The sequence below is a fragment of the Gopherus flavomarginatus genome, chromosome 4 (genome assembly GCF_025201925.1).
Source record: "Gopherus flavomarginatus isolate rGopFla2 chromosome 4, rGopFla2.mat.asm, whole genome shotgun sequence".
NCBI lineage: Eukaryota > Metazoa > Chordata > Testudines > Testudinidae > Gopherus > Gopherus flavomarginatus.
Window position 1 is genome coordinate 200415037 of NC_066620.1, and position 26858 is coordinate 200441894.

A 26858-nucleotide genomic window follows, 5' to 3' on the forward strand; every position below is an offset into this window, starting at 1 on the left:
AGCAGTGCCGCAGCGCTGGGAGCACGGCTCCCAGCACTGCAAGCTAAACCCCATCAGGATGTGGAGTACGTGCAGTGCTGGGAGAGCTCTCTCCCAGCGCTGGCGCTGCGACCACACTTGCATTTCAAAGCGCTGCCAAGGCAGCACTGCCACGGCAGCACTTTGAAGTTTCAAGTGTAGCCATACCCTTAGTCTCAATTCTTCCTGGATTGGCCCACACTTACACAGGAAGGTTTGCAGGTAAATAAACCATTTACAACCAATTGTCCTAGACAGTGGGAGCCATTGAGATTCTAAACCACCATTAATGACCCACACTTTGCACAATTACAATAGGACCTCAGAGTTATACTAAAGTGATGTGGGGATTTGTTTCAGACAGATTACTAGCCCCTAGGCTGAACAGTTGTTTTCAAAGAATGGGAAACAACAAGCAGTGAAATAGAAAGGAAAATGGCCAATGACAATCTTGCCCAATGAAGGAACTGTAGGAGTGGAATAGACTACGTTAAATTGCTCCCCTGGGACACCTTACCAATGATAGATTTGGATTTGTTATTATTCCCTTATAAGGGAATTACTTTCTCAAAAAACAGTCTTGTACAAAGACTTAGTTTTACTCCTCGTTCTCACAATCCTTCCTCACTGTCATTCGTTTCAAATTTGTGGCCTGAAATTGCAGGTGCTCCAGATGCCAAACTCCCATACACATCAATAGTAATTTAGTCTCTGTGGAACACCTGCAGCATCACACCCTTCTTTAAGATGAAGGAGGCATTTCAATTATAATTTTGCCAAGGCTCTTGTTTTCTTCCATGGTCCTGTGAGCCTCTACAATCCTGTGCAAAGGATAAACACTGTCAATGATGGGTTGGACATGAGGAGATCCACCTTGGGAGAAATATGGCAACACTCTCTCTGTGAAGGCTTTCACCAGCTTTTGTTTTTACTGAAGAGAAAAAAATGAAAGGGGGTTATATTTTAAGAATTATTCTTACTTTCCTAATTCATGCACATATCTCTAAGTATTACCTATAAAAATGAGCACGTTTCTAAAAGATACACTACATTTCATAACATTATTGTACTGGGAGTCTACATTAGTAAAAGGATGTAAACCCTAAAGGAGAGGAATTGTTTAGGCTCCCCCAAGGAATTTAAATTTAGTAATGAGGTGACATATTTTCCCAAGGTAGGTGACAGAAGCTCCATCACAGAGGCATTTAAAATAAGATTGGACAAAGGACTTGAGAATATAGTGTAGGAACAATACTGTATTGGTCCTGGGTAGAATATATCTTAGGGTTTCATATTGCTGCCATCACAGTAGTATCTTCTTCGTATTATTAGTTATTTGTATTACCATAGTGCATAGGAGCCTTAGTCATGGCTTTTTTGTATACATCATAGCAAAGGAGAGAGTTTTGAGTAGGGACATGAAGGAAGATGATGAGTTGGTTTTGCAGATGTTTACAGGGAGTTTCTCCCAAGTATGAGGGGCAGCATAGAGAAAGTACTGAAGGTGGGATCTATGAAGGGACATAGGCATTGAAAGCTGAGTATCACAGTGTGTAACTTTTAAGTGTTTAGATAAACAAACAGCACTGCAACTCACAAAGCCTGAGTTAGGTGCCTACACTCCCTATACAATGAGTGGGAAGAGAGAGGTGTCTTTTTTAGACTGTGATCCACAAAAGCTAGCATGCAAGGTGGGAAGTAATCTAAGGTAGCACGCAAGGTGGGAAGCAACCTAAGCTAGCCTGAGGGATGTGACTTAAGATCTGCACCTCTGTCAGAGCTATAGTACGTCAGTCTGGGCTGCACAGTGATGCCTAACTGCTAGTGATACATTAATTGGGGGAAGATAGACTTTGGCTGGCTAAGTTGCATGCAGGGCCTGAAACAAAATGGTGGGAGTGGAGGGGAAGGGGGTAACCATTTTTATAACTAGAGGTCTACTTAACTCATGGAGAAATCACACATTTTTTACAGGTTGGTCATGGAATAAATAGCAAATTTTGCAAAAAATATTTGATTTCTCCACAGTGTTTCTCAAAATGAGGGCCCCAATCCAAATGAAGCAGTTGCAAGCCTATTAGGGGGTCATAGTATTGCCCCATTTACTTTTCCACTGCTGCTGACTGAAGCTGGGAGATGGCAGAACGGTGGCTGCTGGCCGGGTGCCCAGCTCTGAAGGCAGCACCACTACCAGCAGCAGCTGGGAAGTAAAGATGGCATGGCATTGCCAACCTTATTTCTGTGCTTATTGCTGGCCATAGCACTGCCTTCAGAACTGGGTGCCCGACCAGCAACCACTTCTTCAGAACTGGGTGGCCAGAGACCAGATTTCATAAGGGAGGCCAGATTTCATGGTCTGTGATGCGATTTTCATTGCCACAAATTAGGCAGCAACCCACTGTTTCTAGGTCTCCCCTCCCAGGGGAACCCCCCTTTATCTCCATCTTGCCTCAGTGGCTACTGCTAGTCATCATCTAGCCTCTTCTCCCTGGGACAGACTGCAGTTTGTAAACCACTCATCACTGGCAAACGGGGTTGGACCAGCTGCCTCTGCCTATATCTGGGCTACCCCTCTGCAGCCTTTTGCAGGCCCTTAGCTTGGCCTGCAGCCTGGGGCTTTGCTAAGCTGGAGCTCCCCAGCTCCCTCTGCCCTTCCCCTCATTGTTCTCCCCTAGATACCCTTCTCAGCTTCCCAGGCAGCCAGGTCCTTCTCCCTCAGAGACTAGAGAGAGAATCTGTGTGAGTCTCTGGCTTTCAGCCCTCTTATAAGGCCAGCTCTGGGCTGATTATGGCATGGCCCCACCTGTGGTGGATCAGATGTCCCGATATTATCAGACAGTCCCGATTTTAGAAGACTTGTCCTGCGTCCCGAACTTACATCGGTCAGGACCCCTTTGTCCTGATATCAGGGACCGTCTGGACTACAGCCGCCGGCAGGAGTGCCACATGCTGCTTGCAGGCGCCGGGAGCAGGCAGAGAGCCCTCCGCCCCCACTACCTGACCCGACCCACAACCCTGAGAGCCAGAGGGACCAGCCTGCCGGATGCTTCCCGGGTTGGGAGCTGCCCCATTTGAGCACTGCCGGGACTCCCGACCTGGCCCCTTGGCAGGTCCCTCTGGCTCTTAGGGTTGGGGTGCTCTGCGTGCTGCCGGCACCTGCAAGCCCCGCTCCGCGGCTACAGCAGCGCCCATTGGCACTTTTCCCGGCCAATGGGAACCACGGAGGTCGCGCTTGTGGTGGGCGCAGCACGTGGAGAGTCTGGAGACTCCCCTCCCTGCTCTCAATCTAGAAGTCAGAGACCTCCCAGCAGGGCTGGTGAGTGCAGCCAGGGAACGGGGCAGGGTGTGGTGGAGTGAGTGTCTGGGAGGTGTGTGGAGGGCGCTGGGCAGTGGGGGAGGTTTGTGTGTTTTGGGGTGCTAGACAGTGGGGGCCTATTGGGGGTGCTGGGCAGTGGGGAAGATCTGTGTGCGTCAGGGCACTGTGGTCTGTGTGGGGCATTGTGTAGTTGTGGTGGGGCTGTGGGGAAGGGCACTAGGAAAGAGGAAGGAAGGGAGGGAGGGGAAGTGTGTGTATTGGGAAACTAGTGAGTGGGGGGTTATGTGGGGTGCTGAGCAGCTGTGGTGGGGCTGTGGGCCAGGGGGTGCAGGGTGGGGTGTGTGTGCACAGAACTGTGCATTTGTGGTGGAAGGGTTGTAGGGGGGCTGTGGGTATAGTGGATCCAGGGGGCGCTGGGCAGGAGAGCTGTGTGGCACAGCATGGGCCCACCCCCACCAGGAAGGAGCACGCTGGTAGCACAGGGCCAGGTGGACCAGTGTGCTTCTGGCTCTGGTCAGGGCTGTGCACATGTGTCTGTCTCTCCCCTCCCCCACTCGACCAATGTGTCCTGATGTTTCACTCTTGTGATCTGGTCACCCTAGGCTGCTTCCCTCAATCAGCCTAGCTTATCCCCCACTGCAGCCCTTTCCCAGGGCTGTTTAAAGCCCTTCAGGGCAGGAGCGGGGTGACCACTCCGCTACATACATACAAGAGGCTAATCAAAAACCCAGTTAACACAAATCATCCCTGGTGTTATTCCACTGGTTTCAGCTGTGTTACAATAGAGATGGATGTGGCACAAGTAGTACAAGGACAATATAGTTTGATTCTGGATTGCTTTCCGGGATTTAATAAAAATGTGAGTGTTATTTGTATGGTAATACATTAATACTATACTGCATTAATACAATAATGCAATAGTAATAATACCAAGCTGGAAGGAGTTGCAATTGCTTTGGAGAATGGGACTACAATTCAAAAAGATCTGGACAAACTGGAGAAATGGTCTGACGTAAATAGAATGAAATTCAACAGGGATAAATACAAAATACTCTACTTAGGAAGGAACAATCAGTTTCACACATACAAAACGGAAAATGACTGCCTAGGAAGGAGTACTGCAGAAAAGGATCTGGGGGTCGTAGTGGACCACAAGGTAAATATGAGTCAACAATGTAACACTGTTGCAAAAAAAAAAAAAAGCGAACATCATTCTGGGATATATTAGCAGGAGTGTTGTAAGAAAGACACAAGTAGTAATTCTTCTGCTTTACTCTGTGCCGATTAGGCCTCAACTGGAGTATTGTGTCCAGTTCTGGGCGCCACATTTCAGGAAAGATGTGGACAAATTGGAGAAAGTCCAGAGAAGAGCAACAAAAATGATTAAACATGACCTGTGAGGGAAGATTGAAAAAATTGAGTTTGTTTAATCTGGAAAAGAGAAGACTGAGAGGGGACATGATAACAGTTTTCAAGTACATAAGAGGTTGTTACAGTGAGGAGGGAGAAAATTTGTTCTTAACTGCTGAGGATAGGACAAGAAGCAATGGGCTTAAATTGCAGCAAGGAAGATTTAGGTTGGATATTAGGAAAACTTCCTAAATGTCAGGGTGGTTAAGCACTGGAATAAATTGCCTACAGAGGGTGTGGAATCTCCATCATTGGAGATTTTTAAGAGCAGGTTAGACAAACACCTGTCAGGGATGGTCTAGATAATACTTAGTCCTGTCATGAATGCAGGGAACTGGACTAGATGACCTCTTGAGGTCCCTTCCAGTTCTATGAATACAATATTTTATCACTGGTATTAAAAGGAAACAAAGTAATTAGAATTACAGATTCCTGTGTTAAACTAAATAAAGATGTTGCTAGTCATCACTTGCCTCCTTTTCTCGTGATCTTAACAGACTAGTAAGCAGGCTCCCTCTTTTGGAACACAACCTTGCAAGCAGATCTCCATGTACTTCACCTCCACCCAACAGTCCATACACAATCCACTGGCCATCAGTACTCAGACAACTGAGGTTCTTCTCCCAGTAGGAACCACCAATGCAGTCTAAAATAACATCCACTCCAGAGCCTCAAGTGGAACAGAAAGGATTTCAGCAATGTACTTTGGAGAAATCAAAATGTGGGATAATTTGAAACAAAACAAACAAAAAAAACCAGACTGAGACAAGTAGGTCTGTATACAGAGGGGCACAGTCCTGCAACTCTTACTTATGGGATTAGTCCCCCTGAAGTCAATGTGACTACTTGTGAGTAATAACTGCAGGGCAAGGCTAAATATAAATGTAAATATATACATACTGTGGCAAATTGCCAGCAGTATCATGATGGGTCTCACCATTTCTTACCCCTGAATTGGAATACTAATTGCTCCACTAGTGTGCTTGAGGAGGGGAGTGGAGAGGGAGGGACCTGGGAGGCAGGGGGTTTTTATCATGTGACTGACTGCAGGTGCTCTAATTGGCTTCAGGTGCTCTAGTTAATCTATAGCAAACTTTCTTCCCCTTACAGGGAATAAGGCTCCCTTCTAACTCTCTCCTGCTGTCCTCTGGCCATGCTGTATCACAATACACATATGCAAATCCATAAACTATGCCCTAAATATCCATAGAAAGCACAATAACCTTTTTCTAGGCAGAGTGGGCAAGTAAAAAAAATTGTGTACATTTTTTGTGCCCACAGTCAAACATTTAGCAATCCAAATGCTGGGACTTGTGCTCACAATTACTTATGGATGCATAAGCAATGCAGGCACAATATTTGTGCCCACAACAACAACAACAAAACCAAAACAAAGGGGGAACTGCTGAAAATAGGGCCCAGTTAGACAGGTTCTATGCTGACATTGGGTCTGTCCTGTAGGTGCTGAGCATATTGAAATCTTACTGAAACCAGCCACTTCCAAGGTGAAATGCAATAACTATATAAAGTGCATAACACTAAATAGCAGCTTAAGACAGGAAATGAAGGTTGCCACATCTGAATAAAACTAGTGGGAGTGATTGCTAGATGGAACATAATTATCCAACTTGGAATTTGGCTAGGACATCATTATTCAAAGTAGTCATGGGATTTTTAGCACTGCTAGTGCTCAACACCTGTGTTTTAGACCTCATCTAGGACTACAGATTCCCCTCCCAGCCAACAACAGGCCATAACAGATTTGAGATGGGGAGGCCTTCTGTGTGAAAATCAACCTCCCTGATGGGATGATCCCATTGAAAATCTAAGGGTACTTCTATGCTGCAACATTAATAACCCACAGCACTGAGTTTCAGAGTCCGGGACAATTGACTTGGGCTCATGGAGCTTGGGCTGCAGGGCTAAAAATTGAGGCACAGACATTTGGGCTCAGGCCTGGGATTTAAGACCTACTCCCTTGTGAGGTTTCAGACCCATGACTCCAGCCCAAACCCGAATGTCCACAGTGCAATGTTTAGCCCTGCAGGCTGAGCCCTGCAAGCCCAAAACAGCTGACCTGGGCCAGCCATGGCCGTATCATGGGTCTTTTACTGCAGTGTAGATGTAGCCTAGTTGAAATGCAACAGCAACTTCATAGGAGAAGAATGCAGAATTTTCCTAAATCATGATTATGAATACCAGCACAATTGCTGGGTTACCCAAAGATTCTCACCATTTGTGAACTCCAGGACCCTTTCTCTAAAAGCCTCCTCCTTGTAGTTGAACCCAGCAGCTGCTCCGAATTTTGCTGCCGGCTGGAGTTTCTCTTGTGTTCCAGCTGTTACAATGGAAATAGCTTTTGCCAGTCTAGTCAGTTGAATGGCTGCTGTGCCAACTCCACTAGCTCTTGCGTGGATCAGCACTGTCTGTCCACTCTGTACTTTATCTGAAGCAAAACATAGGGAAATGAACAACCCATTTGGGACTGCCTTTAGATTAGACATGGTTGTGGTAAAAAGTGCTCAGTAACAAGCTGAACAAGTTATCCCTAATCTGTGGATTCTGCAGCTAAAATAAGCAGCTGTTGAACAGCTTTAATGAGAGAAAAAATCCAGACCTGGTGTACGTGCATGCAGTAAAATATTGAATAGCTGCTCTGTAAGTGAGCACCATATATCTTGTTCACTGAATGAGGCAGGGGGTCCTGTGAAAAAAATAGTATGTGATCATTTCATAAGGACTGTATCATAATGTATACGTGCAAGGTGAGAAAACTGAGACTGCAAAGGCAACCTTAATTCTGGCAATCTTAATTTTTGAGTCCTTGATTTGCAATCTTAATAACGTTCCTTTAACTTCTTTTTTTGTTTGTAATTTCCTATGTTTTAAAGAAAGCAAACAGAAATTCTGTTATGTGGAATCATGATGACACATATGGTTTATCAGCGGGGTTGGAACCATTAGATACACCATGCAGTCATAGGTGCTGAAACTAGGGGTGCTGGGGTGCTTCCACATCCTCTGGCTTGAAGTGGTTTCCATTATATACAGGGTTTACAGTTTGGTTCAATGGCTCTCAGCACCCCTGCTATACAGATTGGTCTAGCGCTCCTGAATACAGATCTCTGATATTTGAGCTAATGTAATAAATAATAGCAGTAGTAGTTGTAATCCCCTGTATGGACCAGCACTAGACACTTTGCCAGAGGGTTTCACCGATATTTTTTGATAGAAGAGGAATGGTGAGACTCAAGAATCTTTAGTTCCATTCTAGGCTCTGGAGGGGAGTGTTCTCTATTGGGCACAGACTCTTCTGCTTGTTTTCTTCAAGCTTGACCCCTTGACCTCCAAACTGTCTCTGTCACAATCCTGTCTCGTCCTTACTCGCTTCCTCATTCTATTCTCACCTAGCCAGTCCTAGTCTCCATTCCTCAGGTTTCTTATCCCATTCCCAGTTTCCTTGTCCAGCTAGTCCTTGTGTGCCCCTCTGCATTCTCTGTTCCAATCCCAATCTCCGCCAGCACTCACAGTCCTAGTCTTTCTCCCAGTTCTCCTGCCTAACTATTCCCACTTTCCCCTCCACGCAGCCCTGGCACCTTATCCTCTGTCTCCTTGCCATCCAGTCCCAGCTCCCCCTCCTGGCTACTCATCCAATCTGTCTCTGTTCAGTTATCCCCCACATTCCCCACCCCCGTTCCTATTCCAACTCACCTTGTGGCCTCTCATCCAATCCCAGTGCCCCCGCTCAGTTCCTTATCCAAGTCTCTGTGCCCAGCCTGCCACAGTTCTCCCACTGCATCCTAGCTCCTTGTCAGCTCTGTCTCCCCTCCACCCACTTCCTTCCCCATGACACACTGAGCTCCTGCCCCTGGCTCCCATTTCCAGGCTCCTTGCCCAGCCAATCCTTGACTTTCCCCCAACTCCTAGTTTACCTGTCCTCACACTGCCAATCTCCAGTGCCAGTCTCCCCACTCCAGGCTCTTTGTCTGCACCCAGATGCTTGGCCCAGACCTAGCACAGCCCACAATAGCTCAGAGCTGCAATTGCAGGGAAAGTCCTTCGTAGCTCTGGGCTGAAGCAAGCTCACTGCAGATGGAATCTCCAGAGACTTTAGATGCTAAACTTCATCAAGTCTCTGCTGAGCTTCTGATTTTAAAAAGGCTTATAACTTGGGCAGATTTGGGCAGATTTTCACAGTGATGGCAAAAGGCACATCCCAGACACAAAGGCCAAATTCCAAGTTCCTGCTCCAGCGCACGAGGGCACTAGAATGTCTCAAAATAAGGTTGCTAGTATTTTTTAACATGACAAAACAATTTTCCTTAGCCTTGTTCTTGGAAATCCTGAGTTGTTTTGGCTAAAATTTTCTAGAATGGTTAAAGTTTGGCTAAGTTATAACCAGCTGAAAAGAGGGTCTTACAATGGGAAATGTCAGGCAACCTTCATAATAGATGGTGCTCTCATCCCTCCTATAATTATATTATCTTCTAATTGCTTATAAGCCCCAGAACATATATAATGTTAACAGATTTGACTTTAGATGCTAAACTTCATCAAGTCTCTGCTGAGCTTCTGATTTTAAAAAGGCTTATAACTTGGGCAGATTTGGGCAGATTTTCACAGTGATGGCAAAAGGCACATCCCAGACACAAAGGCCAAATTCCAAGTTCCTGCTCCAGCGCACGAGGGCACTAGAATGTCTCAAAATAAGGTTGCTAGTATTTTTTAACATGACAAAATTTTCCTTAGCCTTGTTCTTGGAAATGCCTGAGTTGTTTTGGCTAAAATTTTCTAGAATGGTTAAAGTTTGGCTAAGTTATAACCAGCTGAAAAGAGGGTCTTACAATGGGAAATGTCAGGCAACCTTCATAATAGATGGTGCTCTCATCCCTCCTATAATTATATTATCTTCTAATTGCTTATAAGCCTCAGAACATATATAATGTTAATAGATTTGAGTATAATTTAGTGGGGGTCATTTAGTGCTATTGAAAGGTATGGGCTCAACAGCCCTGGAGACCAAAATCCTATTTGGCCACAGAAGCCTGGATAGCAGCAATACAAGCTTCCCTACACTGCCCAATTGATGTTCCTCTACCAAGAAGTAGAGAGACCACGTCTAGTTTGGTGACAAAAGGACAGTTCATTTTACATAGCTCTTAGTCTCTCTGCCGAGCTTTGCAGCAGGGGTGCTAAGCTGATTTGTGGTAATGGATATCTGCCAACTAACACTGACCTGCAAACAGTCAGAAACGAAGCAGTTAGAGAAATTCAGTAGAATGATACTTTAGGGCCTGTCTAATATGTTCCATGTGGGATTTTAAAAATGCTGAGCATCCCTCTAACTTCAGTGGCAGTTTGACCTACAAATACAGCTGTCTCTGGGAACCAAGGCACAGCATGGGTGTTGTCCAGCATAGATTCCATAATTCCAAACCATGCTCAGACAGTATCAGGCGACAATCATGTTGTGAGTGGACCTCCCAACATGGCTGAGTTTGTAGTGAAGTCAGACTCTTAGAGGTAGGCCTTGCTTTGGGGGAAAATACAGCATTTGGAGTTTAATGGAAAGCTGTAGTTCCCAGCTGGGAAATACAGATGCAAAGTACAGTAGAACCTCAGAGTTACGAACACCTCGGGAATGGAGATTGTTCATAACTCTGAAAGGTTTGTAACTCTGAACAAAATGTTTTGGTTGTTCTTTCAAAAGATTACAACTGAACATTGACATAATACTGCTTTGAAACTTTACTATGCAGAAGAAAAATGCTGCTTTTAACCATCTTAATTTAAAATAAAAAAGCACAGAAACAATTTCCTTACCTTGTCAAAAAATTTAAACTTTCCCTAAATTTTTTAGTAGTTTACATTTAACACAGCACTGCATTGTATTTGTTTTTTTTTTTTTCTGCTGCTGCCTAATTGCGTACTTCTGGTGCCAACATGTGTTTGACTGGTCAATTCATAACTCTCAGGTTCTACTGTAAAGCCAAGCCCCTTTTTGAATTCTTCCCTTTTAAATATGCAATCAGCAAAGCAAGTTATTATTGAAGAGATGTGGCCAACCTTTAGGAATTTAGGTCTTGTACATCTAAATCATGTGGAAAAGAAAGGTCAAAGGGCTAGATGCATGGAGCGACATAGAAAACGCTCTTCAAAGGCAAGTGACATTCAGATCTGGGCAATGAACAGAAGAAAATGGCAAACAGGATTTGCAGATACATCACTCACCTACAAAATGCAGCAACTGAAAGGCTGTTAGCCAGGCTTCAGGAATGGCCACAGCCTGAACAAAAGTCATACCATTAGGGATCGGCATCAGATGACCTTCTGGCACAGTGATGTATTCTGCCTGGCCACCCCCAGGCAGCAGAGCCATCACTGTATCTCCAGTTTTCCACTGACCCTTGCAACCAGGTCCGAACCCAGCCACAAGTCCAGCTGCTTCTAAGCCACGAATGTCATTTGCTCCTTTTGGGGAAGGATACTTTCCGCTCCTCTGCAAAATCAGAAAGAATAATCAGTGCAATGAACTGCAATTTGATCCGCCACTTAACCTAATCTCTCTTTATTCAGTTTTACTTCAGAACCCCCCTCGGTTTTAGTTCTGGTCACATCATGCAAATACATTTCAATCCAAGTCTTTTTAGGATCTCCCATCCTTGGTGGTATTTTTAGCAATAATTACACTTCCTTTTTTAGGCTGAGCATGTTTTGTTCTTGAAACTTTATATGTCTGTAACCAACTGGTGAGTGTGTTACAGGTCCCCCTCGGTGCTGATCTGCTAAAGATATGAGTTATCCCCAGTTGCTGAGCTTTAGCACAAGCTACAGACTCTCATGCTTTTAGCTCTGGAGGTCCCTGGTTCAGTCCCCAGTGTGTCAGCCAAGATGTTGGCTGCTAATGTACGTTTTAAGAGGTAGGTAGAATGTGACTACTTAAATTGGAATTTAGCTAAGGTACTAGAGTTAACACCCTTATGTTCATGAGAATGTTATGGGAATTTTTAAGTGGCCACGAGTGACTAGAGCTGTTTTCATCTCACCTGAAAGGAGACACCTCCAGGAGCACAATGCCCGATATCATAATGGGTCATAGGTTCAGTGAGGACTCAGGTGATGAAGAAGTGCCACCTACTGAATCACCAACCACCTCTTTTTGAAGCACTCTGAACTTTTCCTTGCTAGCCAGGTCCAACCCCTCTTAACTTTTCAGATCTGTCAAAATTCAAGCCAGACTCTTCTGTTACTCAAAAACTGAGTCTAAGCAATGCAGTGTGTTCCACAGGTCTATAAGTCAGCTTACCAGAGACATACCTGGAATAAGTCAATCCTGTTCAGAGCACTGGCTGACACTTTTATAAGGACTTCTCCTCTTCCTGGATGTGGTTTCGGTACCTCTTTCACATACAGATTCTCTGGGCCTCCTGGCTGGTCAAAATAAACTGCCAACATTTTCTCTGAACCAATACAAAAAGGAAAGCACTAAAGCAGGTGTATTTGCTTGTCACTAGGCAACCCTTGTTCAGCCTTAAGATGTGAATTGTTGATATCCATTCATAAACCTAGACAGCCCCAATGACGCCACTGTGCACAACTTGGACAATCTAGACCAGTCTCCAGCATAAACAACGTGAGATGGGGGATCGTGGCAGGTACTACAGGAATAGGAAGGTTTAAAGTTAATGCATTATATTCAAACCAGGACAAAACATTAGTTTCAAAACAGTCATCTAATGACCCACAAAGTTAGGGTCACTTTGCATGAAATCAGAGGTCCCAATCTTGTAGCGTGTTCTGTGTGGATGTGCCCCTCATGCCCTGCATGGAGCCCCATTGACTTCAAAGGACTCCATGTGAGTGAAGAAATCCACCAGCATGGAGCTGATGGCAGAATCAGGGGATCAGTGCTCAAGCTGCCAAGGTACATTGGCCTGTAAAATAAATGACACAGACAAAGAGCTAAACATAATTTTAAACACCTCAGTAGAGGGAGCAAGAATAATTTATTTCATATGTATAAAGTTTTGTCTAACCTCAGATTTGTGATTCAGCCCTTCAGCTGCCAATGTAAAAACACAGTAAAACAGCAGCAAGTTGATTTGAGACAGAAAATGATTACTGGTTTTAAAACCTCCTGATTCATTCTCCTTAGCAGGAGATTCCTCTGTGCCTGACTTGCTCTAGGAATCTCATGATTTCTCCCACTAACTGTTGCAGTCCTATGGGTGCTAGGTGTCTTTCTCTCCTCAGATGTGCTGTTTCTTGATTCCTTTGCTTTGGGGGTATCTGTCAAGATGTGAAGTGTGCACAAGCTGGTATAGAGTCAGCCTGCCTGGCAGCTTTAGGTCAGAAAAGATTCTCCATTGGTGCAATGGGAAGGGCAACAGGAGATGGAAAATCACAGAGGGGCTCATCTTCTGTATTATCTACTGAGTGCCAAGCGTGTACCCAGCACTGTACAGAATATGGAGGAGAATGGATCACTGCTCCAAGGAGCCTGCAGTCTTAGGTTCTAACCCTTCAAACTCTTAAGCTTATGTAGGACTTTGCTCACATGGAGTTGTCCCATTGATTTAAAATACAAACGTTACCAATTAATGTTATTTTAACAGAACTAACCACAGGACTAACATTATGCAGATACTTAAGTGCTTGCAGCATTAGGGCCTAGGATGACAAAACAATACACAATTGAGACACACAGAACACCGGGAGATTGATTCACTACGTGTCACCGCAGGGGTTAATTTATGATGATTAAACATTTCTCTAAATGATTAACTCTCAGCTGCACTAATCAGGCACAGAAATTGCAAAGAAAGCCAACCCTGAAATAATGGGAGTCTTACAGAGCTCCACCAGACACCTTCCCACAAGACAGTTTGCTCCTGCTTTCCGCATTTTCATCTGTATTGTGCATGTTAAAGTGAATGATGAAAATTAGCAGATCAATGAACATCATCAATGTGAAATTTAGTCAATAAAGATGTTATACTCATTCCTTAATCCCTCTACCTTTATTCATAATTTTTGAAAACACATTTTTTACACATGCTTTTTCTTCTTCGTTGCTAGGTGAAAGACTCAGACAGACATCACAGTAAAATGACTATAGTGAAACTGACTATTTACAAAGTTCTTTCAAATGCACAGAACTGGAATACATAGAGAATATAACATTTGCTTCCGCTCTAATCCTTTCAGTCACAGTAATCTTGGGTTAGTTTACAATAGAGATAGGTAAAAAATTTGTAGAACAAAGTAGCATTTTTAAAAAACTGATGATGACCTCTCTTCAGCCCACTTCAAACTATTAAACATCCAAGCAAGCACATCTTTTACATGTTTGCCTGATTGTCAGTAACTAATTAGGACAATACAATTGACCAAAATAATTTAAGCAATGTAGATATTTGGTTCCTGGATACAATTTAATACTCACCTTTATCCTGCATACCAAGAAAGGTTTTCCACACACAGGGAGCAAAAGTCAATCCCTTTCTTCTAAAGCAGTTTGAGTCCACTTCCTCCTTTCCCAGCCCTGCCCCTGGAAGTTATCGTGTAACCCAACAGGGTGGAGAGGAGAAAGAATGGGATTGTATTTAATGCAAAAACACATACAGAATTCAAAGTCAGAGATTTTGATAAACTTCTACAAACAAACATGTTTTTGCTTGATCAGTCTGGTTCCTCTCGTGGTAATCAGACAGAAATCTATATCCTTCTTCCCTATGTAAGCAAAGAGATTTGGGCCAGTTCCTCTCTTTTTTCACAGTGCTGCCTGTTTGAATATGAAAGCACTTTTCCCTAGGCAAAATGTTTGATTGTTGACCTGGCTTCTCGACTCTGAATTCTGCAAGCTGGGTTTATTTAACAAATTGGTTTTAACTGTTGAAATTGTTGGGAGTATAAGGTAGGAAACTGAAACACAAGTCCACCCAAGTTAGGCTTAATCAATTTGCACCTTTATTTATAAACGTTCAGACAGAATTATTGTCATATATAGTGTCAGAACATACATTTATGCTTGACAGTAAAGAGATAAAATCAGGGCCATAACTAAAGTAGGGCAAATGGGGCAGTCACCCGGGCAAAAAGCCATTGGGGCGGAAAAATGGGGTGGCGTTGGGAGGCATGCAGGGTCACATGTCTCCCCCCATTTCTGCCTTCTATTTAGCACAGGGGTTTACAAACTGTGGGGCATGCCCCCCACAATTTGAAAACTGTTGCCTCCTGCCAGGTTGGGGGGCCCTGGAAAAATGGGCACCCCTATGTGCCGACCTGCTCCACCTGCCTGGTACTCCTGCTGGGAGCGGGAGCGGGGCGTGCGGACTTGCCCCACTCTTCCCACCCCCATGCACCAACCCTGCTCCCCCTGACTGGAGCACCAAGCAGGTGGGTGGAGCAGGGCAAGCCCTCGTGTGCTGACTCCACTCCCTCCTGGCAGGAGTGCTGCGGGGGGGGGGGAGGGAGAGGGAGCAGGTATTGCAGGTGGAAGGGAGGGGAGGGGCCCCCACTTGGTCTGGCCCAGGGCATCACAAAACTGTAAGCTGCCATGAGATGCTCCCTGAGATGGTGCTCCTGGGCAGGGGATCAGGGAAGGAAGGGCTGCCAGGCAGCTAGGTAGCACTCTAGCTCCCATAGCGCAGAGAACCAGGAGCCCAAGCATGCCGGGCGGCTTCCAATCCCACCACCTTCCAATCCACCGACTCCTGGCAGGAGGCAATGGTTTTCAGATTGTGGGGGACCTGTCCCACAGTTTGAAAACCTCTGTGCTAAATGGAGGCAGAAATCTGAAGGTGCAAGTGACCCCCGTGACACTCCCACACCAGCTCTAGGGAGCAAAAATATGCTTGCTCATCCCTGGCACTAAAATGCCCAGTTACAGCTCTGGATAAGAAGGAATAGTTAGCTGTCCGAACCCGAGATGTGGATGGCCAGGCTTACTGGGAGAGCAGTAGCAATCAGGCTTTGTGCCTGATGCAGTGGCACTCAGGCCAGAGATCACAGCCAGAATCAGGAGTCAAGAGCAGGCTTGGAACAAGGCAAGCACAGAGCTGGGAACAAGGCTAGGGCAGGCTAAGTCCTGTGGAGTCAGTGACCACTATCAGGCAGAGGAGAATTCTAAGTCATAAAGTGACTTTGGCAGACTAAACTGCTGTATCACGTATGAGTGTTATATACCTGCCCTGGGAGTCACCAGACCAGCTCCTGGCTTGAGGATTGGCTGGAGTCTAACACAGGAATGACTCATTACTGCATGTGGTTTAATCAGGTTCTAATTCAGTGATAACTTGTCACCACTCACAGTAGGGGCCCAAGTTACCAAATTTCTGAGAATCAGGAAGTTCTCCTATACTGCATGATGATCATTGCAGCCTCTGATGTCTGGTCCTTCTGTTGCATTCCTTCAGTTTCTGGTCCACTGTTTCTCCAGTTTGGGCCCCTTTTTCATGTACTTACATATAACATATTCATTCTCTTTTCTCCAGTCAGCATTAAGCACTGTCATAAAATATGCATGCACGCTCTTCAATTTACACAACTTTTACTGTATATACAATTTCCATGTCATTTTGTTTCCATGCCATCTTGCCCAAATTTTTTCCAGTATGAAGGGATTTTAGTATTACAAGGCTCTGTATTTATCATACTAATTAACTTTTCCTTTTACCTAAAATCTTCCAATGCAACATATCACTTTTGTCCTATCAGCAGAAGTGGTATTTAAACAAACCAGCAAATCTATGTAAGAGGGAAAAAATGGCAAAACAACTCTCATGCCAGGAAAAATTAGGCTGAAGACTTAGTCTAAGTATTATCTCATCCAGACTCATTTACCATCCATAAAAAATGGTTGCTCACCTTCTCATAACTTGTTCTTTGAGATGTGTTGGTCATGTCCATTCCAATCAGGTGTGCGCGCGTGCACATTAGCCAGAAGATTTTTCCCCTAGCAGCATCTATCAGGTCAGCCTGGGTGCCCCCTGGTGATGTGCTTTCATGGTGCTCAATATAGAGTCCTGCCGACCTGCCACCCCCTCAGTTCCTTCTTGCCGACTACTCCGACAGAGGGGTAGGAGGGTGGGTATTGGAATGGACATGAACAACACATCTCGAAGAACAACAGTTATGAGAAGGTGAGTAACCTTTTTTCCTTCTTCAACTGCTTGTTCATGTCCATTCCAATCAGTTGACTCACAAGCCCAAGTTCAGGAGGTGGTGTCGGAGTTGTCCACTGATTGGAGCACTGCTCTTCCAAAGGCCGCATTGTCTCTGGCCCGCTGAGTGATCGCATAGTGCGGTGAAAGTGTGTATGGAGGACCACGTCGCTGCTCTGCAGATTTCCTGGGTGAGAACCTGCACCGGGAACACCGTTGAAGAGGCCTGAGCCCTGGTGGAATGTGCAGTGATTGGAGGAGCAGGCACCTCTGCCAGGTTGTAACACAGATTCAGGACATGATCCATGATGAAATCCGTTGAGAAGAGACAGGAAGACCTTTCATTCTGTCTGCCACTGCTACGAATAACTGGACGTATTTTTGGAACGGCTTCATTCTCTTGATGTAGAAGGCTAGTGCTCTGTGGACATCCAACAAGTAAAGCCTTAGCTCCCTGACACTCGAGTGTCGCCTAGGATAGACTACTGGGAGGAACATATCCTGGTTGATGTGAAACTGGGAGACAACGTTCGAGAGGAAAGCCTGGTGAGGCCTGAGCTGAACCTTGTCCTTATGGAACACCATGTAAGGGGGCTTTGATCTCAGGGCCTTGAGCTCAGACACCACTTCTGGCTGAGGTTATCGCTACCAGAAAGGCTACCTTGAATAAGAGAGAGAGAGAGCATCTACACCACAGATATCTTCCACATACATTAAACAAGTTACTAGTAGCAGAAGTAGGCTGTTATCCTCTAGGTGAACCAGCAACTAGAGGGGGACACAACAAGCTCTATTAGAGGATTATACAGCTATTTATGAGACAGTAGTGGAATGCTGGATTTCTGAGTTCTGTTCCTCATTCTAGAAGCAAAGTGGTGTGATAGTTATAGATACCTCTGCTGTTGATTTAATTCAATCTGAAAGGCACTGTCGGTGAGACTTGGAATTGCTATATTTGTCACCAGGAGTCTAGCTCCAGATCTGCCTGAAGGGACCTTCTACAACCTCTCAGGTAACATATTTGTAGAAGAGAGGGATGATAGTTTCCTTTCTTGGGGTAGGCCTTGGGATAGGCCTTGGTCAGGAATGAGAGTTGTGAATTGCATAGCAATATTAACAGTACTCAGCAGAGGTGAGACCAGACTGTGACTCCTTGCTTGAGGTACCCAGAACTATGAGACACTGTGTTACCTCTCTGAGCCTCAGCAAGTGAGAGCTTTGCTGTCACTAAGCTATGCATCAGCTTCCTCTAGTTCGTGTGCCTTGCCAACAAACTCTTCAGAACTCTGCCAGTCTAAACCTTGCTTTGCAAGTAACAATCAATGACCCCCAATTTCCAAATTCCCCAGAGACATCTCTCTATAGTGTATAGTCCCTCTCACTGGATATTCACAGAAGTTGTTAAATTCGCTGCCTCCAAAGAGACAGAACACACCAGTCTGTTAGTTTAGCTGAAGACTTACACATCCCAAAATACACAGCACTGATATGGTTTTGTAATAAAACAAGAATATGTTTATTAACAAAGACCAGAGGTTTCGTGATAATAAGTAAGAATAAAAGAAAGAAACAGAGAGGGTTACAAGTCAAGCAAAATAAAATATGCTTTCTAGTGACTAAAATTTAATTTCAGTAAGTTATCTTTATCTAAACAGGTTTCTCACTTATAGTCAGGGTTCAGTTGCTCTTGCCTTCCAGCCAAGATGAGCCATCTTTCATAGGCTAAGAGGGTGCTGAACCATAACTCCCATTGGTGATGGATCATCCAAGTGGCTTCCTACTTTTCTTTATATACCCCAAAGTTCACTGTGTCTCAAGAGCCAGGAAGATTTCCGGGGGTGCAGATTCCGTCCCCTATCATTATCATTTAGTGGTCTTCTCCCCTGCTTATTAGCGCAATAGCTTTGTTTACCTCATATGTAAATGTACTTGCATTGTCTTCTGCCTGTGATCAAGTTGGTCAGACAAGTAAATACACAGTCATTTGTCTAGTGGAGGCTAGGCTGATGCACTGCCTGCCAAACACATTTTAAGAACATATTTCCAGCACACATCTATAACTCTTTGTATACACCCCACCCATATACCACATGATTTTTGGGACCAGCATGTCATCAGTTTGCATATGAGACCTCACATGACATCTGTTAGATACAGATTATGACAATAATGTGTTGGCACAAGATATGTCTCAGGCCTGATGTGAATTACAGAATGGTATGCCCTCTCTCAGTTGGTACTGAGGGGCTTCCGGGGTCACACACAACCATGGTCTGCTGCTCACTGCACCTTTCCTAGATGTAATGTGTAGAGTAATGTCTCTTTAAACAGTTTGTGAATCCTCTAGTTGCAGTCACTGTTTTCTGTGTTTGAGAAGCCAGCCAGAACCAAACTAGAGCAGCAATGTGCATTATTTAGCTAGGCCTTGCATGTTGTGTATATTCAGTTAACAGTCATTTGGATCCCTTTGTGCCCATCTGGTTCCTTCATATTATGTTTGTCATGACCTGAGCAGCAGTCCCAGGGATGGCTGGAGTAGTGGTGGATCAATGGCCCCTGGTAGTGGTCCTGGCAATGGTCCTGGGAGCAGCCAGAGCAGCGGCAGGTGGGTGGCTGGAGCAGCCACCACTCAGTGGGCCCCGGAGACCGCCTGAGCAGCAGCCAGTGTGGCTGACCCAAGGGACCACCTTAGCAGCAGTCCCAGGGACGACCAGAGCAATGGCAGGTCGGCGGCTCCCAGCAGTGGTCCCAGGGGTGACTGGAGCAGCTGCTGCTTGGCAACCCCCGGCATCTGGTGCCACTGGCCCTGGGTCCCCCTTCCCCCATTTAAGATTTAATTGGGTATTTATAGTACAAGTCATGGACAGGTCACAGGATGTGAATTTTTGTTTATTGCCAGTGACCTATGACTTTTACTAAAAATACCCATGACTAAATTGTAGCCTTAACTATCAATAAAGCTCACATTAAATGGATTAGTAACTGGCTAACTGACAGATCTCAAAAAAGTAGAGAGACTCATCACTGAATGGGATGCTGGAAAATTCTGAGGGGGTGCAGAAAAGAGCCACAAAAATGATTCTGAGGCTGGAGAAAATGCTGTACAGTGAGAGATTTAAATAGATAAATCTGTTTATCTCATCAGAAAGAAGATTGAGAGGTGACGTGATTACATGTGAATGCTACTTTGTTACATGAGTAACTTGACAGAGAGAAAATAGGGGAATTAAAAAAGGTCTTTAATCTAAGGGAGAAAAGCATAACAAGAACCCATGGCTGGCTGGAAGAGGAAATCAGACAAAATCAAAGTAGAAATTAGGCACAATTTTTTAAACAATGAGGGTGATTAATCATTGGAACAAGCTACCAAGAGCAGTGGGGAGGGGGTTCTCCTTCTCTGGATGACTTCCAATACAGACAGGAGGCCTTTCTGGAAATTATGCTTTAGGCAAACACAAGTTATTGGGCTTAGTGCAGGGATACCTGTGTGGAATGTAATGGCCTGTGCTATGCAAGAGGTCAAACTCGATGATCTAATGGTCCTTTCTGGCGATGCAAATAGATGGATATAAAAATGGTATTTTATTCAAGACATTCCAAGGTATGCCATGCAATTTGTGATCTTACATTGAACTTCATGTTAATGCAACACATTTCATTAATCTACTCAGTTTTGATGCTGTGTATATGGTACATCTCCTGTGAAAGATGCCTCACAGCTCAGAGAAATTAACTGCTTTCTTACTAGGAGATTGGGTAAAAACAAACAAAAAAGATAGTGTTAAAATGAAGAAAAACTCTCTTGAGAACATCACCCAACTGTACTTTTGATGAAATGAAGTTATAGTTTTCAGACCTGATCCTATGATGTGCTGAGCACCATCGACTCCTATAGGAGATGTGGAGAAAGGGCTCAACTTCCAGGGAAGTCACTGTGTGTAGAGGGTACTCAGCACTCTGTAGGAGACGCTCAGCATCTTGCAATTTTAGATTCTTGGAACCCATCCAAACTAGAGCCCAAATGCTACCACACATGCATGGATTTATGAGCTGTAATTTTTGGGCTTGAAGATGGTGGAGCTGATAATTTAGGGGGCTGTAAGGCTGCACTAGTGCAATTCAAATGCTGTGGATTATCCTTCTCTTTCAGAGCCTTCACTATGCACTAAGAATATTGCAGAATAATGGATATTGTCTTGCTTGCTTGGATGTGCTTCATTACAAACTTCCATCCACAGTTTTCTAACAAAACAGTCTCATACGCCTGATCAATTTTAAGTTGTTTGCAGATTCAGTTTTCCTTATCTCTGAAATAGTTCGCTAAGGGGAAAAAAAACAAATAGAAGATATTTTCTTTTTCAATGTTTGCCGTAATGGAGATGCTCCACTTCAAATCAACACTGGAATGTACCTTAATTAAATGAAAGGGATCATAGTCTAACTTGCATCAGCATTTGCATCTGAATGCTTAAAATATATGAACAGCAACTCCAAATATATCTCCATTGTGTCAATTGAAATAAACAGAATATTTCTTATTGTAAGATTGTAGCATTAAGATATTCTTCTCTAAACACTCCTCCTTCAGATCAGCAAGCCCTTTACAAACCAATCATATGCAGAAATCTCTCCTTGAACTACATAAAGTAGAATACATAAACCTGCTTTGTTTTCTCTGCAAGAAAAGATTAAACTGAACAACAAAAGGGTGCTCAAAAAATAAACCTCTCCAAACCTCTGTCTGACCTAGCAAACACAAGCTAAGTTTACACTGTAATCACAGGGTGTGACTGAGGGGATACATCTGAGTGCACTAGCTTTAATCTAGCTAGCTCAGGTACTGTAGCAGCAAAGCTGTGGCAGTGCAGGTTTCAGCACAGACTAGCCCTGGGAATAATTATCGTGGTTCTGGGTGAGCTTGTACAGCCCAGGCTGAAGCATGCACTGCCGCAGCTTTGTATGTCTACTCCAGCTGTGATCACACCCCACGATTGAAGAATAACCATACCCTGAGCATTTGTCTACACTTAAAACACTACAGCGGCACAGCTGGGCCACTGTAGCGCTTCAGTGTAGACATTACCTACACCGATGGGAGGGATTCTCCCACTGACATTGATAATCCATACCCTTGAGATGGTAGCTAGATTGAAGGAAGAATTCTTCTGTCAACATAGCGCTGTGTACACAGAGACTTAGGACGGCTTAACTATGCCACTCAGGAGTGTGGATTTTTCACAGCCCTTAGTGATGCAGTTATGTCGACTTAATTTTAAAGCTACTTTTGCTCTCCACTCCAAGTACAGGAACAAAGTAACTAAGAATCAGGCCAATAATATTAACTATAATGTTTTCAAGCAGGTTTTCTTAAATCAACCCATAGTATCCCTATTAAAAAATTATAATTATAGGATTGTAAACAGTAAAAGCTTTTCTTTTTAAGATTTGATACAGATACCTTCATGTGTTTATTCAGTGGAAACTGAAGGAGATTGATGGCATGTTTCCAACTAAACACAAAGTCCATTTTAATTTTACTTTTCATGGGCTTTCAAGATTTTCTGGAGTCCCAAATGTTGCAGGCGGTTTGTGGGAATGAAATGCTGCCCCCCACTTGTAACATATCTCTACAAGTTGCATTCAGACATACAGGCACATGAAGGAATTACCCAGTTTCTCCACAGCTTCCACACACACGCTGGGATACATGCCCTCAGAATAAGTAGCTACCAGGATGTATGAATCTGTTTTCACAGCTATTAGACCTCTGTCCTCCTAGATAAAGAAGAAAACTGGTTAAAGTTGCAGAGTTCTTTTAAATATATAGACTATTTATCAATGTATGCTAGACAAGAATGTTTTCTATCCTTAAGTTGTGTGTCACTTTGAGGAAGCCTAAATCAAGACTGATATTGATAACAGACATAAATTAATGCAAGATTATATGTTTTATATATATTTGTATATTTTAATCAAGCCACACAATAGCTGTGCTGGTTTTCTATTATACAGCATGTTCCCACCTTTATTCATAAATAATGTTTACAAAGCACTTGGAAGAGATAAAGTGCAATCTGGGTGCTAAGTGTAACCCACAAAAATGTTATTAAAATATTACTAAAATAGATGTGTGTGCTGTGTATTATTTGAAAGATTCCAAAAAGGCTTTACAAACTAAATGTATCTGAATCTCATTAATTTGCAGTAATGAATGGAAGTCCCATTGGGAATAACTGAATTTTCTGAATTAGGACGCAAATATGTGGATTGCCCAGCATCTTCTGGGAGTTGCTGAGAACACTCAACTCCCGAATTTGAATTACATGATGTCAATTACCGAGCATCTGAGGATGTGAGGATTACCAGTGTGTATGCATGTGCACAGGGATCACTACCTACCACTACTTAGCTACCTTTGGGGTAGAACATGTGTGCAGTTTCACAGCTCAAAAGAACCATGTAAACAGGGGCGGCTCCAGGCACCAGCACACCAAGCGTGTGCTTTGGGCGGCAAGCTGTGGGGGGCGCTCTGCCGGCGCCGCAAGGGCAGCAGGCAGGCTGCCCTCGGTGGCTTGCCTGCGGAGGGTCCGCTGGTCCCGCAGCTTTGAAGGACCTCCAGCAGGCGCGCCGGCACCACGGGACCAGCGGACCCTCCTCAGGCAAACCGCCAGAGGCAGCCTGCCTGCCGTGCTTGGGGCAGCAAAATCCCTAGAGCTGCCCCTGCGTGTAAAGCTTCTTGCAGTGACTCAGGAGCTTAAGCACCAACCTCAGGGCAGACTGATGGGAAGCAGGGCACTAACCTCAAATTGGCTGTGAGTTCTAGACTTAGATTGCATCAACCAAGTATCAAAGATAAACTCCTCAGGCACTATACCAGCTTTCACATGGAGTCCCCTTGGGTACTCTGATCTTTCTTGCCCCCCAGGTGAGCTTACCTTTGTGACAGATGGCCCCTTACACCAAAAATCACATCAACACTCTGGTTACTCAGATTACTCCCAGTTTCAAAGGACCTTTCACTTACCAAGGCCAATTGCATCTTAGAGCTCACATCAAAGACAATGCTCGTAGCAAATCCTATCATAAGCTCTATAAACATTTATTTAGTACGAAAAGGAAAAGAGAATTATTTACAAGATTAAAGAAGCTAAACATATATACACAAATGATTTACCATCTTAAGTTTCAAACAGTTATAGAAGCTTCTATAATAAGCAAGCTCTATGTATTCTTTAAGGCTAACCCAGGCTAAACCCTAGGGTTCTCTTGCTTATGCCTAATAAACCTTGCCCTCTAGAGTCCAAAAAGCATAGAGATAATTAGTCTCTTCTGCCTGGGGTTTTTTATTTCCCTCTGCCATGTGCTCTGAGCTGCAAACTCAGCTGATGGGAGGAATCCACTTGCATGACTCGTTTTCATGGGTGGGAAGGGGAGGGAGGGAAGTAGAGCAACAGAGTCTTTTGTCCCCTTTAACATTCCTTAATAATCCATCTGCTATCAATGGACCATTCCTGTTGGGCAAGACATAACACTTTCTGTTGCTGATTGGCACTTCACACTGGTTAATGTCTCTCTCCTGTCTAGTGATTTACAGAGTTACAGAAACTTATAACAGACTTAAAAATTTTATTAAGATGTTAAAGAAAAATGAATGGTACAGAGTTTAAAAATAGAAGTTTCTGGTTATCAGGGAATAACGTACAGATTATCGAGGGTGCAAAATTTGGTTTAAGATTGGGTGGCATAAGGAATACATAATCTGTAATATCCCCGACTGGGGGTAAAAGGTTGATGGGTCAAAGTACTGACATTGAGATATGAGGGTATGAAGTTCATAATTCTACCACTCAAATATTACCTTATAATATAGAATACAGAAGTTATAAGTGAGATTAATGCAGGCAGCAATTCAAAAGTATTCAGTAAAGTCTAAATACTGAACACAATTTTATAATTCTAATACCTATTTTAACAATACTAACACACAGGTGAGCCAGACTCATTCCAGCTGTGTATTTGTCAGTGTTCCACTGTGGCCTGGGGACCTTGGCATGAGCTGGCACCTGATCTACCAGCATCACAAATGCTCCATAACATTTAAAACGGCAGAGAAGCATATCACATCTAACTGCAACTGCAAAGTGGCTGGGAATTTCTGTTGTCACAATGTAGTTAATCAATGTGGAACTGGGCCAGAAAAAGAGAGAGAAAGTGTTGAGCTCTTCAATGACAAGTTTAGATGCTGATATTGATTATCAGTTGGTGTCATTGGCCAGTGAAGCTACTCAGAAAACCTGGCCACCTCATTTTACACCTACACTACTACACAGCTGGAAATAAGATGGACCATAATGAGAAATCTCAGCACTCAGCTTATCCTAAAAGCCAGAAATAGTGATTGTGGCACAAATAGTTTGAGAAAAATATTTGGGATAACAGAATTCAATTTCCCTTCTCAGTGTTAGTAAAGAAATAAAATGGTTGGATAGTTTGAGATGGATGGTGGAATATATTTCTGTTTTAATTTATGTTATATGCTTGTCATTTTCCTTGTAGAGATTCTGTGCTGTGCATTTATTTGTCTGCCCCATATCTTGTAAAGTTGCAGTGGATAGAAAGGAGGCAACATTTTGTTTAACTTCTAATTGACTCTGGGTGTTAACATAAACAGGAGATGTGGGAAGGAAAGAGGAAAACTATCAAATACTTTTTTCAGTGCTTGGACCTACTTGCCATAAATGTTAGCAACTTACATTTTTAAGATAGATGGAGCACTCATCTGCTCGGACACATTTATAATGCTTCTCCTTGAAGTAAAGTCCTTCCCTTCTGACGTGTAATAAGTTCTTGAAGAAAGCAGAGCTGAGGAGTAAAGCATGCTGTGGCTGCAGCTAAATTGATAAAATGGGATATTTTGTTATGGACCAAAAGGACACACTTTTGCAATCATTAAAAAGAACCCACTTCTTCTGTTATGAAATCGTCTTTGGTTAATTATCTGACATAAATAGATAATGATGACACAAAAAAGGAAAATGTCTGAACAACTTTGAAATTGGGCTTTTAGTCCATGTAAGAATGAATTGTATTTTCAGTGTCTGATTTAGGATCTGATTCACAAATGCTTGCATTTACCCCTGTGAGTAGTCCCATTGATTACAGTGGGATTAATGGTAAACACTATGCCCAGTAGTGTTTAGAGGATTGGGCCTTTAGGTTAAAACCTCTCTGGAGCAGAGGACTCTGCCTTGCTGTGTGTTTGCACAGTACTGAGCACACAGATGCCGCATTCAAATACTAATAATCTCCATCTTTAATATATAGACGTAACTTTAAGAGACTCCAGCAAGTGAGCTTTTCAGATCAAGGTGGAGCATTACATGCTAGAATCTAGGAGCAAATCTTCAGCTGGTGTGAAATGCCATAGATCCACTGAAGTCAGTGGAGCTATGAGAATCTACACCAGCTGAGAATCTGTCCCCAGTCGCCATCAGCCACACTTCTAGAGTGAAGCTGAAGTTTTAGCATTTTAGATCCTCGTTAACTGCTACTCTCCTATGGATAACACTTTGGTGCTCAGATACTATGGTGACGAGATCACATAAGTAAATACAGAGACAGATTTGACACCCTCTGTTCCAATGTAACATAAATAAGATAAAATAAAATTAGACAAGAGAAGCATAAGTTTTGCCATACAATACAGATGTGCTGCTATTCTGCTGTCTTGTTTGGTACCTTGTTGATCATAGAACAAAATCAACACAATCAAAGGTGATTGATGCAGTCCAAAGAACGAAAGAAATGGAGTTCTGCTGATCTAATACCTTTCCTGCAAAGATCTCATATGAGTGCTGTGATAAATGAAGAGAGTGAGGGGTAGCTCCCTTTTATGGACAGCAAGTTAGCTATAAAGTCCCTCTTGGTGGCTGTTCTCTGCTTGCTTTACC

The 26858-nt window shown here is 43.7% G+C and overlaps 2 protein-coding genes across 4 annotated transcripts in view; both read right to left on the reverse strand.

Annotated features, from left to right (window-relative positions):
- Positions 1 to 760: 760 nt before the first annotated feature.
- On the reverse strand, positions 761 to 14284 carry TP53I3 (tumor protein p53 inducible protein 3). The gene is given in 6 exon segments (XM_050951654.1): positions 761 to 949; positions 5218 to 5414; positions 6978 to 7190; positions 10976 to 11243; positions 12062 to 12204; positions 14190 to 14284. Coding segments are annotated over 6 exon segments (1023 nt in total). The 5' UTR covers positions 14203 to 14284.
- A 4161-nt stretch (positions 14285 to 18445) lies between these two features.
- Positions 18446 to 26858, reverse strand: part of PFN4 (profilin family member 4) — a 28316-nt gene continuing 19903 nt past the window's right edge. For 2 of the 3 annotated variants that reach the window (XM_050951078.1, XM_050951079.1), the window contains exons 3-5: positions 25662 to 25799; positions 22578 to 22683; positions 18446 to 18853 (exon numbers count right to left, since the gene is read on the reverse strand). In XM_050951078.1, the coding sequence (XP_050807035.1) occupies positions 18822 to 18853; positions 22578 to 22683; positions 25662 to 25799 (276 nt within the window). In that variant the 3' untranslated portion in view covers positions 18446 to 18821. Of the gene's footprint in view, positions 21229 to 22577; positions 22684 to 25661; positions 25800 to 26858 lie in introns of all 3 variants that reach the window. The other variant, XM_050951080.1, reaches the window with a different exon arrangement.